Source organism: Entelurus aequoreus, linkage group LG15 (genome assembly GCF_033978785.1).
Source record: "Entelurus aequoreus isolate RoL-2023_Sb linkage group LG15, RoL_Eaeq_v1.1, whole genome shotgun sequence".
In the NCBI taxonomy this organism is placed as follows: domain Eukaryota; kingdom Metazoa; phylum Chordata; class Actinopteri; order Syngnathiformes; family Syngnathidae; genus Entelurus; species Entelurus aequoreus.
This window is the reverse complement of record NC_084745.1, coordinates 11378121-11395892: the sequence shown is the minus strand read 5'-3', so window position 1 is coordinate 11395892 and position 17772 is coordinate 11378121. Positions and strand designations below refer to the sequence as shown.

General features: G+C 42.6%; 1 protein-coding gene across 1 annotated transcript in view; it reads right to left on the bottom strand.

Annotated features, from left to right (window-relative positions):
* Positions 1 to 17744, bottom strand: part of LOC133629820 (uncharacterized) — a 28025-nt gene extending 10281 nt beyond the window's left edge. The window contains exons 1-2 of the mRNA XM_062020852.1: positions 17665 to 17744; positions 19 to 10633 (exon numbers count right to left, since the gene is read on the bottom strand). Coding sequence (XP_061876836.1) covers positions 19 to 10632 — 10614 coding nt within the window. The 5' untranslated portion in view covers position 10633; positions 17665 to 17744. The remainder of the gene's footprint in view (positions 1 to 18; positions 10634 to 17664) is intronic.
* Between the last annotated feature and the right edge of the window lie 28 nt (positions 17745 to 17772).

Below are 17772 nucleotides of genomic sequence, written 5' to 3'. Positions count from 1 at the left end.
ATGATTCGAGTTGCTAACCTTAATTTCAGCGTCCGTTGCAGACTGAGCCGGGGGGGTTTCCGAAGGACCTGGATCTACATCCAATTTAGGACCAGACGGTTTTGCCTGGGTTGTGTTAGATGCTGTTGAAGGTCTGCTGGGAGCTGCAGCATTACCAGCTTTAAGTTGGGGTGACACTGAGGCTGCACTCTGCGACTGACTAAAAGCCGAGGCAGATTTTGTCTGAAGGGTCGTTGGGACTGAAGCTTTTGATTGAGCTGGGTTTGAAAGAGCAGCTTTAACCAGGGCTTGAGTTATGGGTGTTGTGGCACGGGGAGAAGAACTGGAAGGTTTTGACTGAGCAGTTGTTGAAATAACAGACTTTGACTGAACTGAGATCTGTCCACAAGCAGCGATTGAAGGTTTTGGTTTGGACTGGTTTGGAGGCTGCAATGGCTTTGCAGGAAGTGTGGGTTTACACTGGGCCAGAGTACTAGACTGACTGCTGACTTGGCAAGTCCTGGATGGGGGAATTGACTTCTTGGGGGGTGCTGGTAAGGGGTCATCATCTAGTTCAAAGTCATCAAATGAATACCTGGGCCGTGGTTTGTATGGCTTGTACTCGACAGGCTTGGGCTTTGTAGCCTTAAGTCCGTTGGGCATAGGTGGGGGCACAGCTGGTAGTGACCTCCTGGTTGAGGATCTAGTCACTTTTGGAGAAGGAGCTGGGGTAGGCGTTACTTTAGAGGCCTGAGCCTTACTTTGTCTTGTTATTCTAGTATTTTCCGCTTTAGCAGGCTCAGTCTGCGGTGTTTCTGTTTTTGTAAGGTCAGTTTTAACATCAAGTTTAGCCTTGGAAGCTTCAACTTTAGGTGGTTCCTCTTTGTCAGTTTCACATTTTTGAGTCTCAGCCTCAGGAACTTCTGGTTTGGGTGTTGTAGATATGCTACTTGAAACAGGACTTGGAGGAGAGGAAGAACTATCTTTGGGTGCAGCATCGGTGCTCACTACATTGACAGACAAAGCAGGTGTGAACATTGAAGCTTGCCAGTTCATATCTGAAAGCATTTGATTGGCTTGGTCAGTCTTCATCTTCTTCATGCGGGCCCAGGACATTTTTTCCCTTTGTAGTTCAACCTGTCTCAGTCTTTGATAGCGAGTCAGCTTCTTTTTCTCATGGACCTTAAGGGGCACCGTTACTTGTGAGATGAAGAAGCGCCTCTTTGGGGGATCCTCAGAAGGTTTGGACTCAGCAGCTGAAGGCTGCACTGCAGGTGTCTTCTCAGCAGGGGTCATTAAAGCTGAGGAGCTTTCTGATTCAGTGGGAGTCTTGACGTCAGTGGTGGCTGATTCCTGCATGCTAACAGCGGGATTCTCCTTCTTACTGGCCTCACCTTTGGCTGCCGCTTGCTTTTCTTCCTCGATCCTCTTTAACAGCATGCTGTCTGTGGCTATGTCCTCAGCAATTTCCTGACAAAGGGCTAAGAGGTTGAGTTGCTGTTTGTTGGCAGCCTTCTTCATGGCGGCAGCTTTCTGCTCAGCTAAGGCTGCAAGACGAGCTTTGGTCCTTGCTTGAGTGTTCATTTCTTGCTTCTTGGGTTTCTCAACCTCTCGTGTCTTTTTGGTATCGTCCTTTTCAGTTAAATTGTTCGTCTTTGAAGCACCTTCATTCTCCTTTTTGTCACTTAGCCTTTCCTCTGTCTTTTGAAGAGGAGGTATTGGAATTGTTTCATCAGTGTTTTCTATAATGTTAATGTAACCATCTCCCTCATCGGCCACAACAATCTCTCTACCGATCTCCATGTCCTCCAAAATTTGCACTTCCTGCAGTGCAAAGTCACTATCACCACATTGCTGTGGCTGAAGGAAATTGTCTGGAGTTTCGATAAGTTGGGCAGTTTCCTCCACAGGTGGGGCAGTTACTCCTCCTGCCTCTTCAGCTACAGCACCACTGACCTCAGCAGGTGTTTGGCTTTGCAAAATGTCAGTCTCTGAGAGGAAGGTCTCTTGAGGTCCATTTGAAGCAGTTTGACTTTCCACGTCAGCCGTGAAAGTACTATCTGGGTGAACGTTATCATAGCAAGGAGAAGATAGGCCTGATGCAGCTGCGGCTTGAGAAACAATATCGAAGTGAATTTTGTTTTCAAGGACTGGTTCGAGGATCAGATACCGCTCAGTTGTACCAGCTGCTATCTCCACTGCAGATATGGCTGGGATGTCCTCTTGCAGCGGTCCACAAAGCTGTGCAGCCAACACACACTCTGGCTCTGTTGACACACTTTCTTTTTCCTGTGCAAAGTCATCTGCTGTTGTGTTGATAGCGACGCTCGAGCCGATTACTGCAGATGGGCTATTCACCTCAGAAACTGTGGCGCTTTGTTCTACCGCCATCGTTTCTACTGCTGATTGTTCTTCTGTAGTCAATTTCTCGTTCTCCAGCTGCGATTTACTGGTGACCACGCTTTCATGAGCAAACAAGTCCTCTTTCATAAGTTGGGCAGTCTGTGTGTCCTCCATAGACACAAAATCCTGCTTCTCCACAGCTGTAACAGCATCCCCATCTGCATTACTCTCTGGACTACTAATTGGCTCATACACAATCTGGCTTTGACTGACTGTGTCACTCTGCTCGTCTGAGACGTTAAACACAGTAGGAGAGTCCTCGGATTGGTCACAAACCAACACTTCACCGCCCCTGCTTCCGGATGCTTCTCTATGAGTTATGTCAGACCTCTCAGTAGTAGTAACAAATGAATCCTCTTCTTTGGCTTTACTAATTTCTTGCTTACATGTCTCATCTTCTGATACAAATTCTACTGGTTCCACAGTTTTACTTCTAACATCCATAGGATCTAGATGTGTATCAAGCTCTTTTTCTTCCTGGGTATTCCCCACATCGGCGATGGATTTTTGACTTTCATTTGTCAAAGTGATTTTCTCCACCTCATTGACATGTTGTACTACATTAATCACTGCATTACAAGTGTCCGTTACAGTTGTATCACTTAGTGGGCCCTCTGGAATAATACCATGGGTCCTGCCCTCATTCTCCACACTCTCAAAGTCCACTTTTAAACAGGGCAATTCACTGATGCTTTGGACTGCAAAAAATGGATTAGAGGTTGAATCGAGTGCTTCTGTTGCTGCTGGCAAGTTAACTTCTACTTTGCTTACAGCTATGTTCAAACTCTTGGTGACAACCTCCTTTATGACCTTCTGTTCCTCAGAGCTTGAAACAACAGGACCTTTTTGAATGAATTCATGGGCTTTCTCTGCTTTGGACACTTTTTCTGTTAATGTCTCCAGATCCATTTCTATGTCTGTGGCACCCACACAATGCTTGTTTTCATTACAGTCATTTGTGGAAACAACTGTGAACTTCTGAATATCAGCTGTGTAGGATGTACAAACTTTAGTGACACCTTGCTTCTCGTTTCTTTTCTCTACTATGGAGGTGTGATGAGGATATTCCTGTGTCGACATTGCTTCATATTTGAATTGATTTTCTTCATTATTGGGAGAACCGTCTGTCATGACATTTTCAACATGTGTCATGTGACAAGTTTCTAATGCCGTGGTCATTTTTTCTGTTTGACCTTGCATGATTTGTGTCTCCGATGTGTTAGCAATCTTAGATGCTAATGTAGCCTGATGCTCCTGAGCGGCATCACATCTAGGAGAGTCTTTATGCTTCGTATTTTGTGATGTTTCAGTCTGAGTTTTAGGTGACAGGTGTGTGTCAGCAACTTCCAGCCTCTTGTGGCTTTTTTCTGCGAGTGCTTTAGAAGATGTGTCTCCTGTTATTGTATGTATCTCCACATGTGTTGGGCTAATATCCCCTAGTGCTTCCACCGGGAGTTTCATTATCACGTCTTTTGCGGTCTGCACCTGGAAGTCAACTGCAAATACAGAATAATTTTCAGGAACACCCGGGCTGTTTTGACCTACTTCCACTGTGTCCGACTTCTCGGCAAATGTTGTCGTCACTTGTGGTTTCTCTGGGGGGGGGAGATATTCATTTCCACAGCTCTTTAAATCATTTTGGGCATTAGTAGATACTTCCTGAATTTTTGCATTTGTCATCATTTCTTGATTTGCATTCTCCTGAACGTGCTCCAAGTTCAAGTAGTCTTCATGTTCCATAGATTCAGTTCTTTCACTAATCAATACATCTATTGTTCCATCAATGTTGCTGTGACTGTTTGCTTCCAGTAAATAGGCAGGATGCTTTGCATTTTCAGTTGCTGTTGAAGCCTGAACGCTCATTTTATTCATCAGTGCTGTGGAATAGTCAAAGGACTCATTTTCTTTTTCCACACTTTCCATCACATTCTCTTCAACAGCTGGTATGTCTGTATCATCATTAGCATTGTGGCTGTTGATTTCCTCTTGCGAATCAAAACTTCCCTCTGCCGTCACTTCCACATCTGTCGGACTCACCAAGACGGTGACACATTCAGAGGACACCTCCATTGTTCCATTTTGCTCATCAACTGTGTCATGTGTCAACACCTCAGTTGTTCTGTTGACGTCAAAAGAATTTGGCACTTGCTCCTGCTTGTGTTCGGATGACGACAATGATTCCCCGGGAAAAGTGGATTTAATTACAACACTTACTTCTGTCTGGCTCTCTGGGTTTTCAATGGACTCCATTTGGCTGTCCTCAACTGTATTAACACTGCATATAAGGACCTTTGGTGGTGGTGTGATTTCTTCAGTCTGCCTCTCTGGATTGCTATCAGGCTGTGTGGCCATTATATATTTTTCACTTGGACCCTCACTTTGTTTCTTAATTTGACTTTGAATGAAGAACTCTTGTGGTTTGTGTTCCTTTAAGAGTGACAGCTTCTCTGTTACATTTTCTTCACTCTTTTGTGCTTCAGACACCATTGCTGTTTCTGCTTCATTATCAGTCACAATTAGATTGACCTCTGAACTACCTTCTACGAGGACCTCTTGTGGCAGGGGTTTTACATCCTTAAAAAGTGACAGACCTTCTTTTACATGTTCTTCTATCACTGTCACATGTTTTTCTATCACGGTTAATTTTTTTTCCACATGACTCTCAATGTCAGGATACACCGAGGTTAAATTTACCTTAGTGGGACTCTCTGGTTTACCGTCAAACTCCATTTCATGTAGATCATCAGAGGGCTTACTGGGTTCCATTATCGTTTCTTGAGGTTGATTCTCTGGGATTCTGTCAGATTTCATGTGCTTCTCCCCAAACAAAGTATCAGCGTCATGAGTACCTATAAAGACCTCATGTGGTGTGGGTTCAGTTTCTCTTGAAAGTGGCAGACTTTCTCTTACATGTTCTCCTGTCACTATTACATTTTCTTGCATGTGACTCTCTCTGTCAGTATCCAGTGAGGTTACATTTTCTTTCGTGGGACAGTGTGGTTTACCGTTTGACTCCATTTCATGTAGATCATCAGAGGACTTACTGGCTTTAATTGTGGTTTCTCTGGGTTGATTCTCTGGAATTCTGTCAGATTCCATGTGCTTCTCCACAAACAAAGTATCTGCGTCATGAGTACCTATAAGGATCTCATGTGGTGTGGGTTGAGTTTCTCTTGAAAGTGGCAGACTTTCTCCTACATGTTCTTCCATCACTGTTACATTTTCTTCCACATGACTCTCAATATCAGGATCCAGTGAAGTTACATTTTCTTTTGTGGGACTCTCTGGTTTACCGCCTGTCTCCATTTCATGTAGATCCTCACAGGGCTTATTGGCTTCCATTGTGGTTTCTTGAGGTTGATTTTTTAGGTTTTTGTCAGATTTTGTGTGCTTCTCCACAAACAAAGTATCTGCGTCATGAGTACCTGTAAGGAGCTCATGTGGTGTGGGTTGAGTTTCTCTTGAAAGTGGCAGTCTTTCTCCTACATGTTCTTCTATCACTGTTACATTTTCTTCCACATGACTCTCAATATCAGGATCCAGTGAAGTTACATTTTCTTTTGTGGGACTCTCTAGTTTACAGTCTGTCTCCATTTCATGTAGATCATCACAGGGCTTATTGGCTTCCATTGTGGTTTCTTGAGGTTGATTTTTTAGGTTTTTGTCAGATTTTGTGTGCTTCTCCACAAACAAAGTATCTGCGTCATGAGTACCTGTAAGGACCTCATGTGGTGTGGGTTGAGTTTCTCTAGAACGTGGTAGATTTTTTCCTACATCTTCTTCTATCACTGCTATATTTTCTTTAACATAACTCTCTATGTTAGGATCCAGTAATGTCACATGTTCCTCAGTGGGACTCTCCGGTTTACGATCTGTCTTAATTTTATGTAGATCCTCACAAGGCTTACTGGCTTCCATTGTGATTTCTTGAGGTTGATTCTCTGGGTTTATGTCAGGATCCAGTGAGGTTACATTTTCTTGAGTGGTGCAGTGTGGTTTACCGTCTGACTCCATTTTTGGTAGATCATCAGAGGACTTACTGGCTTCAACTGTGGTTTCTTGGGGTTGATTCTCTGGAATTCTGTCAGATTCCATGTGCTTCTCCACAAACAAAGTATCTGCGTCATGAGTACCTATAAGAATCTCATGTGTTGTGGGTTCAGTTTCTCTTGAAAGTGGCAGACTTTCTCCCACATGTTCTTCCATCACTGTTACATTTTCTTCCACATGACTCTCAATATCAGGATCCAGTGAAGTTACATTTTCTTTTGTGGGACTCTCTGGTTTACCGTCTGTCTCCATTTCATGTAGATCATCAGAGGCCTTATTGGCTTCCAGTGTGGTTTCTTGAGGTTGATTTTTTTGTTTTTTGTCAGATTTTGTGTGCTTCTTCACAAACAAAGTATCTGCGTCATGAGTACCTATAAGGACCTCATGTGGTGCGGGTTCAGTTTCTCTTGAAAGTGGCAGACTTTCTCCTACATGTTCTTCTATCACTGTTACATTTTCTTCCACATGACTCTCAATATCAGGATCCAGTGAAGTTACATTTTCTTTTGTGGGACTCTCTGGTTTACAGTCTGTCTCCATTTCATGTAGATCATCACAGGCCTTATTGGCTTCCATTGTGGTTTCTTGAGGTTGATTTTTTTGGTTTTTGTCAGATTTTGTGTGCTTCTCCACAAACAAAGTATCTGCATCATGAGTACCTATAAGGAGCTCACGTGGTGTGGGTTGAGAGTCTCTTGAACGTGGTAGATTTTTTTTTACATCTTCTTCTATCACTGCTATATTTTCTTTAACATGACTCTCTATGTTAGGATCCAGTAATGTCACATGTTCCTCCGTGGGACTCTCCGGTTTACCATCTGTCTTCATTTCATGTAGATCATCATAGGGCTTACTGGCTTCCATTGTGGTTTCTTGGGGTTGATTCTCTGAGATTCTGTCAAAATTCATGTGTTTCTCCACAAACAAAGTATCTGCGTCAGTAGTACCAATAAGGAGCTCACGCGGTGTGGGTTCAGCTTCTCTTGAACGTGGTAGATTTTCTCTTACATGTTCTTCTATCACGGTTTTATTTTCTTTCACATGACTCTCTATGTCAGCATCCAGTAATGTCACATGTTCCTTAGTGGGACTCTCTGGTTTACCATCTGTCTTCATTTCATGTAGATCATCACGGGGCTTACTGGCTTCCATTGTGGTTTCTTGAGGTTGATTCTCTGGGTTCATGTCAGGATCCAGTGAAGTTACATTTTTTTGAATGGGGCAGTGTGATTTACCGTCTGACTCAATTTTTGGTGGATCATCAGAGGACTTACTGGCTTCAATTGTGGTTTCATGAGGTTGATTCTCTGAGACTCTGTCAAACTTCATGTGCTTCTCCTCAAACAAAGTATCTGCATCATGACTTCCTATTAGGACCTCATATGATATGGGGTTAGTTTCTCTTGAAAGTGGCAGACTTTCTTTTACATGTTCTTTTATAACTGTTACATTTTCTTCTGCATGACTGTCAATGTCAGGATCCAGTGGTGTTACATTTTCCTTAGTGGGACTCTCTGGTTTACAGTCTGACTCCATTTCATGTAGATTATCGCAGGACTTCCTGGCTTCCGTTGTAGTTTGTTGAGGTTGATTTTTTGGGTTTCTGTCAAACTTCATGTGCTTCTCCCCAAACAAATCTGTGTCATGAGTACCTATTAAAAGCTCATGTGGTGTGGGTTCAGTTTCTCTTGAAAGTTGCAGACTTTCTCTTACATGGTTTTCCATCACGGGTACATTTTCTTCTACAAGACTCTTTAAGTCAGGATCTGCGGCTAGATTTATTCTAGTGGCACTCTCTGGTTTACTGTCTGACTCCATGCTATGTAGATCATCACAGGACCTACTGGCTTCCATTGCGGTTTCTTCAGGTTTATTCTCTGGATTTCTGTCACACTCCATGCCTTTCTCCTCGAACCAAGTCTCTGCGCCATGAGTCCCTGTGAGGCGCTTGTGTGGTGTGGGTTCACTTTTTTTTGAAAGAGGCAGAGTTTTTCTCACATGCTCTTCTAATGCTGTTACATTTTTTTCCACATACATCTCTCCATCACAGTCCACTGATGTTGTATTTTCCTTAGTGGGACTCTCTGGTTTACCCGCTGACCCTTTTTCTAGTAGATCAGCACTGATTGCGGTTTCTTCAAGTTGATTTTCTGTGCTTCTACTGAATGGATTCTCTGCGCTATAAACTCCGACAAGGACTTGTTGTGGTGTGGGCTCAGTTTCCTTTGAAGCCAACATATCTTTGACGACATGATCTTCAACTGGAATCTCTGGGGTTTTATCAGACTCCTCTGTTGTAAATGCTTTTACAATCTGACCTCCAGGAACTTTCTCACACTCAATATTTGTTACAATTTCTTTAGCTTGACTTTCATGGTGGCCATCTATCGCTATTGCTTCCTTTTCTTCAGTCAGACTTTCAGATGCCGACTTCAGATTTTTTTCATTGCAGCTTTCTGACTTCTTTCCAGATTCTAATTTTATTAGATTTTCTTCAATACAGCTCTCTGGGTTCTTTTTAGATTTTATTATTGTAAGATTGTCTTCAATGCAGCTCTCTGGGTTCTTTTCTGGTTCTATTACCGTTTCGTTTTTTTCAATGCAGTAGTTCTCTGGATTCTTTCGAGATTCCGTTATTGTTTGTTTTCCTTCACTGCAGTAGTTGGCTAAATCCGTTCCAGATTCGATTATTGTTTGATTTTCTTCAGTGCAGCTCTCTGGGTTCTTTCTAGATTTGATTTTTCTTTGATCTTCTTCAATGCAGTAGTTCTCTGGATTTTTTCCAGGTTCCATTATAGATTGATTTCCTTCACTGCAATAGTTCTCTGGGTTTTTTCCAGATTCAACTATTGTTTGATTTTCTTCACTGCGGTTGTTTGGTGGGTTCTTTCCAGATTCCATTATAGATTGATATCCTTCACTGCAATAGTTCTCTGGGTTCTTTCCAGATTCAATTATAGATTGATTTTCTTCACTGCAGTAGTTCTCTGGGTTCTTTGCAGATTCTATTATAGTTTGATTTTCTTCACGGCAGTAGTTCTCTGGGTTCTTTCCAGATTCTATTATTGTTTGATTTTCTTCAATGCAGCTCTCTGGGTTTCCATCAGACACCATTATTGTTTGATTCCCCTCACTCTGACTGCCAAGTTGACAACTTTCTATTAAGACTTCTTCTGGGGAGCAGTTAAAGAAGGGTTCTTGATGTTCTCCACATACATTCTCAGACCCCACAGAGACATTGTCCCCCTCAGTTTTAGTCTCACCCTCCAGTGTTTTCTGTAAAAAATTGTGCATTGTTTCCCTAGTAGCAGTCTCTTTTAAATCACTGTTTCGACATCTTGGTTCGTCGTCTGTAGAGTGCTGGTGTACTTCTCCGTTGCTGCAACATGTGGCTGATGACAAGGGTCGAGCTTCGACAGTTAAATCGCTTTGGTTTTTATTAGTCACAACTTCTGCGCATGGTGCAATGGTTTTGTTGTCCGTAAACATTTGCTTGTCTGCTTCTTTTATGTCCTTTTCTTTAGCTGCAAATTTGAGACTGACCGTTTCAGAACCTAAAGTGTCCTTTAAATTATCCGTGTTTGACATATTTTTGTGTCTCTTTGATGAGGATTCTTTGTATTCCTCCGCAGTCGCCCCCGCTGTGTTGTCATGGCTCAAATCTGATGCTCTTCCATAGCTGTGATCAATCGGAGTTTCTGTATGTAACTTTGTACTCACCTCCAGTGAGTCGCAACATGACTCGTCTTCAGCCTTGCGCTTAGCTGGGACTTGGTTAGAATATTGCCTGATGCAAGGAGTGTCACCGCTACCTGTAAGGTCAGTCTTAGCGTTGTCATCAGACTCAGAGGAAGTCGACCCAACAGGGTAAACGTTGAAGATAGCACCATCTAATGGAACTTCTCCGCAGGAGGCACTTGTGGCTTTCATGGCAGATGAATCTAAAGTGCTTGTGCTGGATTCGTTAACAGGGGAACCCCGTCGGTACGCCTTGGCTGGTTTGTCTCCCTCCTCAGACGAGGCCGACAATTTTCTCTTGGTCCGAGGGGCGACTGTCTGCTCTTGCATATGTATTTCTTTTAGGGACCTGTTGTTGGCAGCTGGTGCGGGTCCACTTTGATTTGCTTTGCCATCCTCATCCAACTTCCTCATCTTGGGTAGAGGGTCGAGAGGATCTGTTCCTCTCTCTGAGGCTGGCATTCTGCCAAAAAATAGTTTACAGCATTAATCAAACAAAATAATGTTACTATGATATAAATACAATGATAGTAAAACTCCCGTTTCTCCAATTAAAACAATTTGGTTCCTACTTGATTTTTTTTAACATGTAGCAACAGGTTTGATGGATTTCGACAATTAAATAAGATAAACAACATAATGATGCAGAATTAGTGTTGGCGTTAACGCAATTTTTGTGTCTTTTTACGCATTGAAATCAGAAATGATGCACAACTCTGGAAGCCTGTGCGTCCTTCGGATGCAGATTTTAATTTTTTTTTACCGCGCAGCTTCCTTTTAATTATTTTATTTTATCGATTATCGCTTTCCGCTGGCGTTTTGTTTAGTTTATATTTGCCGGGTCAAATTTCCGTCCCCGTCTATTGCGTTTTTATTGGTCGTAAATTTTGATTCGCCGAAAATTTTATCAATCACAAATACTGCCCTAGTTTGCACTCGGACAACTTTACCGCGAGGGGATGTCAAAAGAAAGACTTCCTGGTAAACACTAAGGTGAGTGTAAAGTCAACCTTTTTAACTTCATCATGTGCCATCTCTCCAGTAAATGACTTGTTTTAGTCTTTGTGGGTCCATGGAAATTTCACTTTTATCTCCCGCTGGATCAACATCGTTCGAGGATGGAGACAGGCTAGCTGTTAGCTTCAAGCTAACCAGAACCCGACCAGACTCCTCCACCCCAAAAACATACATTGCAGGTCAACAAACGGGGCAAATATGTACCTTTTGGAAGTGTTAATGTGCAAGGAGTGTTCAAAAGGACTCTCTTGGAGAAGTGGCTGACAAGTTAGCAATTGTCGTCATCACCGTCATTGTTTACTGAAGTAGAGATGCTGACTGTGCATTATGATGAACAAGCATGCGCTGCCAGGCTCTGCTTTTTATCGATAGACTTATCAGATTTAATTTTTTATAATCTATAGCAGGGGTGTCAAAAGTGTGGCCCGGAGGCCATTTGCGGCCCGCAGCTAATGTTTTAAATTTTTTACACTTTTTACTGAAATAAATACACTTACAGCCTATTAAATACAAATATAGAAAAAACTACTGGCAGCGGTAAAGTTTAGATCAATGAAGGAAAGAAGAAAGTGTTATATTCCTCTGCGCAGGAGCACTTTCAGTAAGTAGACCTGGTCAGTAAGGAGCGCATATGTGTGGAACTCAGTACCTGAGGAGGTTAAACTGGTCACAACCTACAAGGCCTTCACAAAAAAATTTACAATGTGGCTTATCAACACCTACAGCTGCCAGCACTAAAAGATGAGCCTGTTTTTAATGCTAAAATAAATGTTATGTTGTGATGTTGTATTTTATTTTTTAATCATATCGTATATGTATTGTGCGCTTTTTTTCTTTTTCTCTCTTTCTTTTCTTTTTAGAGTAAAGTACCAATGATTGTCACACACATACTAGGTGTGGCGAAATTATTCTCTGCATTTGACCCACCACCCTTGATCACCCCCTGGGAGCAGTGGGGAGCAGTGGGGAGCAGTGGGCAGCAGCAGTGGGCAGCAGCAGTGGGCAGCAGCGGTGGCCGCGCCCGGGCCTCATTTTTGGCGATTTAACCCCCAATTCCAACCACTGATGCTGAGTGTCAAGCAGGGAGGTAATGGGTCCCATTTTTTGTTACAGTCTTTGGTATGACTCGGCCGGTGTTTGAACTCACGACCGACCGATCTCAGGGCGGACACTCTAACCACTGTTCTTTTTAAACTGTAATTTGACTGCCTTTTTTACATCATGGCCAGGGGACTACAGATGAAAACTAGCCTTCTGGCTAATCCTGTCTTTTTTAACCATGTGTGTTTTATGAAATTGCCCGGTCCCCTTTGAAATAAACTAATCTAAACTAATGAATGTTTATAACTGAATACTAGGGGTGTAACGGTATGTGTATTTGTATTGAACCGTTTCTGTACGGGGGGTTCCGGTTCGGAGGTGTACCGAACGAGTTTCCACACGGACATATTAAGTAGCGTAACGCACGTTGTGTAAACAACGCACACCGAGGCACAACACACGGGATGCTAGCAGCTAACGGGCTACGATAGACTGACCATACGTCCTCTTTTCACCGGACATGTCCTCTTTTGCGGAGCTGTCAGGGCGGAGTTTCTTAAATGACTCAAATGTCCGGCATTTTGAGTTAGGGTTGCATGTATTTTCAATGTACGTTCAGGGTTAAGAAGGGGTTAAAAACACAACAAATTGTGAAGGCGTGCGCGCAGCAGCATTCGTGAGGGAGGGGCAGAGACAGAGAGAGCGAGAGAGTTATGATAAACGAGCATGCGTCGCCAGGCTCTGCTTTTTATCCATAGATTTTTCAGATTAAATTTTTTATTATCTATAGCAGGGGTGTCAAAAGTGTGCCCCGGAGGCCATTTGCGGCCCACAGCTAATGTTTTAAAGGCCCACGGCACATTCTAAAAATACTATTAAAATAAACAAAAACATAACAAAAGTGAAATAAAAAAGCTTAAAGGTTAAATGTAATTTAGAAAAAGTTGCAATGTTGACTAATAAAACAAAGCTGTTTTTTTTCTTTCAAACTGTCATTGCTCAAAACATAATATTGAATCAAAATCAATGTTATTATGAATTATTGACCTATCCAAGGTTCCGATTACTTCACATCAAATATTCCACTAAGAAAAATATTTTTGGTGGAAGATTTTGAAAATTTGGTAAATAAATAACCCCCAAATTTATATTTTGTTGTTTTCTTACTGTACCGAAAATTAACCGAACCGTGACCTCTAAACCAAGGTACGTACCGAACCGAAATGTTTGTGTACCGTTACACCCCTACTGAATACATATACATATGGAGGAGTTTAAGTACCTAGGAGTCTTGTTCACGAGTGAGGGAAGAGTGGATCGTGAGATCGACAGGCGGATCGGTGCGGCGTCTTCAGTAATGCGGACGCTGTATCGATCCGTTGTGGTGAAGAAGGAGCTGAGCCGGAAGGCAAAGCTCTCAATTTACCGGTCGATCTACGTTCCCATCCTCACCTATGGTCATGAGCTTTGGGTTATGACCGAAAGGACAGGATCACGGGGACAAGCGGCCGAAATGAGTTTCCTCCGCCGGGTGGCGGGTCTCTCCCTTAGAGATAGGGTGAGGAGCTCTGTCATCCAGGAGGAGCTCAGAGTAAAGCCACTGCTCCTCCACATTGAGAGGAGCCAGATGAGGTGGTTCGGGCATCTGGTCAGGATGCCACCCGAACGCCTCCCTAGGGAGGTGTTTAGGGCACGTCCGACCGGCAGGAGGCCACGGGGAAGACCCAGGACACGTTGGGAAGAATAAGTCTCTCAGCTGGCCTGGGAATGCCTCTGGATCCCCCGGGAGGCATACTTGCTAACCCTCCCAAATTTTCCGGGAGACTCCCGAATTTCAGTGCCTCTCCCGAAAATCTCCCGGGACAACCATTCTCCCGAATTTCTCCCGATTTCCAGCCAGACCTGAGTGAGGACAGCCTGTCGTCACGTCCACTTTTCTTCCATATAAACAGCGTGCCAGCCCAGTCACGTTATAAGATCTATGGCTTTTGGAGCTCAGTACGCAACTGCACACACAACAAGAAGGAGACTATTATATATGTCTCCGTTATCCATAGGTTTATCTATAACCCATAAAGTAGGCAGGCACGGAGCTATTGCTCAGCGTGTGTTTATTCCAGCCAGCACGTTAATACACTGACACACAACATCCGGATTCCCATCATGCATTGCTTCAAAACTACGGCAAGTAGTACCGTATTTTTCGGAGTATAAGTCTCTCCAGAGTATAAATCGCTCCGGAATATAAGTCGCTCCGGAGTATAAGTCGCACCTGCCGAAAATGCATAATAAAGAAAGAAAAAAAAACACATAAGTCGCACTGGAGTATAAGTCGCATTTTTTGGGGAAATGTATTTGATAAAACCCAACACCAAGAATAGACATTTGAAAGGCAATTTAAAATAAATAATAGTGAACAACAGGCTGAATAAGTGTACGTTATATGACGCATAAATAAACAACTGAGAACGTGCCTGGTATGTTAACGTAACATATTATGGTAAGAGTCATTCAAATAACTAACATATAGAACATGCTATACGTTTACCAAACAATCTGTCACTCCTAATCGCTAAATCCCATGAAATCTTATACGTCTAGTCTCTTTCGTGAATGAGCTAAATAATATTATTTGATATTTTACGGTAATGTGTTAATAATTTCACACATCCTGTAAGTCGCTCCTGAGTATAAGTCGCACCTCCGGCCAAACTATGAAAAAAACTGCGACTTATAGTCCGAAAAATACGGTAGAGAGGAGTGTTATGTGTGTGTATATGTGTAAATAAATGAACACTGAAATTCAAGTATTAATTCCCCCCCCCCCCAATCTCCTGAATTCTGAGGTCTCAAGGTTGGCAAGTATGCCGGGAGGAGCTGGTCGAAGTTGCTGGGGAGAGGGAAGTCTGGGCTTCTCTGCTTAGGCTGCTGCCCCCGCAACCCGACCTCGGATAAGCGGAGGAAAATGGATGGATGGATGGACATATACATCCATCCATCTTCTACCGCTTGTCCCTTTTGGGGTTGTGGGGGGTGCTGGAGCCTATCTCAGCTACAATCGGGCGGAAGGCGGGGTACACCCTGGACAAGTCGCCACCTCATCCCAGGGCCAACACAGATAGACAGACAACATTCACACTCACATTCACACACTAGGGCCAATTTAGTGTTGCCAATCAACCTATCCCCAGGTGCATGTCTTTGGAGGTGGGAGGAAGCCGGAGTACCCGGAGGGAACCCACGCAGTCACGGGGAGGACATGCAAACTCCACACAGAAAGATCCCGAGCCCGGGAATGAACTCAGGACTACTCAGGACTGGGGATGATGCTCGAAACCGGTTTTCCTGGTTGTTCGATAAGAAAAGAACCGAGTCATTGGACTCAAATCCCTTTTTGACAACCGGTACCCGTTATCGAGACCACTATAGTAAAGAAAAAGAGTTGGTTCTTTATTCGAATCCCTGAGAACTAATCCCTTCCCACAGGAAATGCCCTGTAGAACGCAATGTTATGCCCATTTGATTGTAGACTCTTACTGACACCTTGTGGCGATATGAAAATACTACGCGTCATTAGTTTGGGCAGTTCCGGGTTGAGACAATTGAGAAGTAGACAAGTTGTGTTAGCTCCTACAAGCCTTGGAAAAGATAAGTCTGTAAGTAAACTGTTTAACTTGTTTATATAACTCAATATTAAGGTGGAAAGTGTTTCAATTTGATAGTTTTGATTGATTGAGAATAAGATGTCTATTGAAGATAGCACCATCTGCACTGTTTCAATGGATGTTTTGAGGACTTAAAATGGCTGCCAGTCGTGTATTTCCACCATCGAAATAGTTTCAACACTCAGAAGTATTTGTTTGATGATAGTACTGTATATTTGTGTGAAGCTAATATTTACATATTGTGTATTACATTTCAGTATGTTAATTGAACCACATAGCTTATACATTTGTCATTGTGTGTATTTCAGTTTTTGAAAAAAAATAATAGTCCAGTGCAAGACAAAAGTAAAGATAGGAAAAAACAAAGCAAGATCAACAACAATAAAGAGCCTGCTTTGGAACTTTATTAGACGTCATGGATTGTTTGTTAGCTGTCTGCCAAGCTGTATAACCTCAACACGTATAGTGAGGGCAGAACAGGCAATATGCAATTATTACCAGGCTTCGCTCTCATGTAAGGGAAGAAGAATTGTTAATTGATGACTGTGGTGTTCTTAGTGTCATAGTGTGTGTAGTTAGTATGTTCCAATAGCAGCAGAAGTGCACTTTTTGGAGAGCTGTATTATTTTCAGTTTTGTGCCCAAGGGACTGATTTTATTTAACACTATATTATTATTTATACACCTATAGTGATCACAGAGACAGGTTGTTTTTGTGTTACTGTATATATTTGTTTTTCTGAAAAATCCCACTTAATATACTTGGGTAACAACAGTCAATATTTTTTAATTTTTTTTTAGGGGGGTAACAGTCAATATTTATTTATTTTATTTTTTTCTTATAAAATAAAAGTGAGCTTTTGTTAAACCAAATATTGTGTTTTTTTCCATATACAACAACCTATCTGGAATCGATAAGAGAATCAATAAGGAATCGGTTCGATAAGAGGATTCGATAATGGGCTCGAACTCGATAATTTCTTATCAAACATCATCCCTACTCAGGACCTTCGTATTGTGAGGCACATGCACTAACCCCTGTACCACCGTGCTGGACATATACATATGCATGAAAATTTGTTTTCTTTTGTATTATTTTTTAAATTAAATAAGTTACATTTATGGCAACTTGTTTCCGAAAACACAACATAGAACGTGAGATATAACAGGATAATGCGTACATGTATCATTTGTTTTCAAAACACTTACAGAAAAGTGGGACCCTAAAAACTTACTGTGGGACCCCATTTTTATGACTTGATGGGGTCCCTGGGAGCCCATTTAGAGAATTCCTGGCGCCAACACTGAGAATAGTAAGTAATGCAATCACTACATGCATTATTGTGATGATGACGCATTGGAGCCTCCAACTACACGCTCGTCGAGTGACGGGACACCGGACGTAAACAGTTGACAAATCCATGCATGATAACGTGGCGAACGACTAACTACGGGCAGAACTCAACAATTCCACAAGGCAAATCCCTCCCCAAACGCCACACCGTGGCTGCCAAACACCGCCGCGGGCTATTTAGAGTCATAGTTGTGCCGCAATAGCCAAGCAGCGAGCCAAAATAGTGGTTAGCATGCTAGCTGCGAGTCACAGTGTGATGGAGGCTAGAGCTAGCAAGCAGACAACTCGCAACAAATACAACGAGCTAGCCTCTAAATTGAACCAGGTAGCAGTGTGGCAGACAAAGCCCAGGCTTAAAAAAACACCGCATGCTACAATAATGCTATCAAAAGTGATACAAACGGACAATAAAACTCACTTCGGTGTTTTCTTTTTTTTCCAATACCAGCTGTGTTTTTTTTCCTGTGAATAAAAAATTGACTATACTTCCGGAGAAAGTCGCCGGATGTGACGTCACAACTAAGCG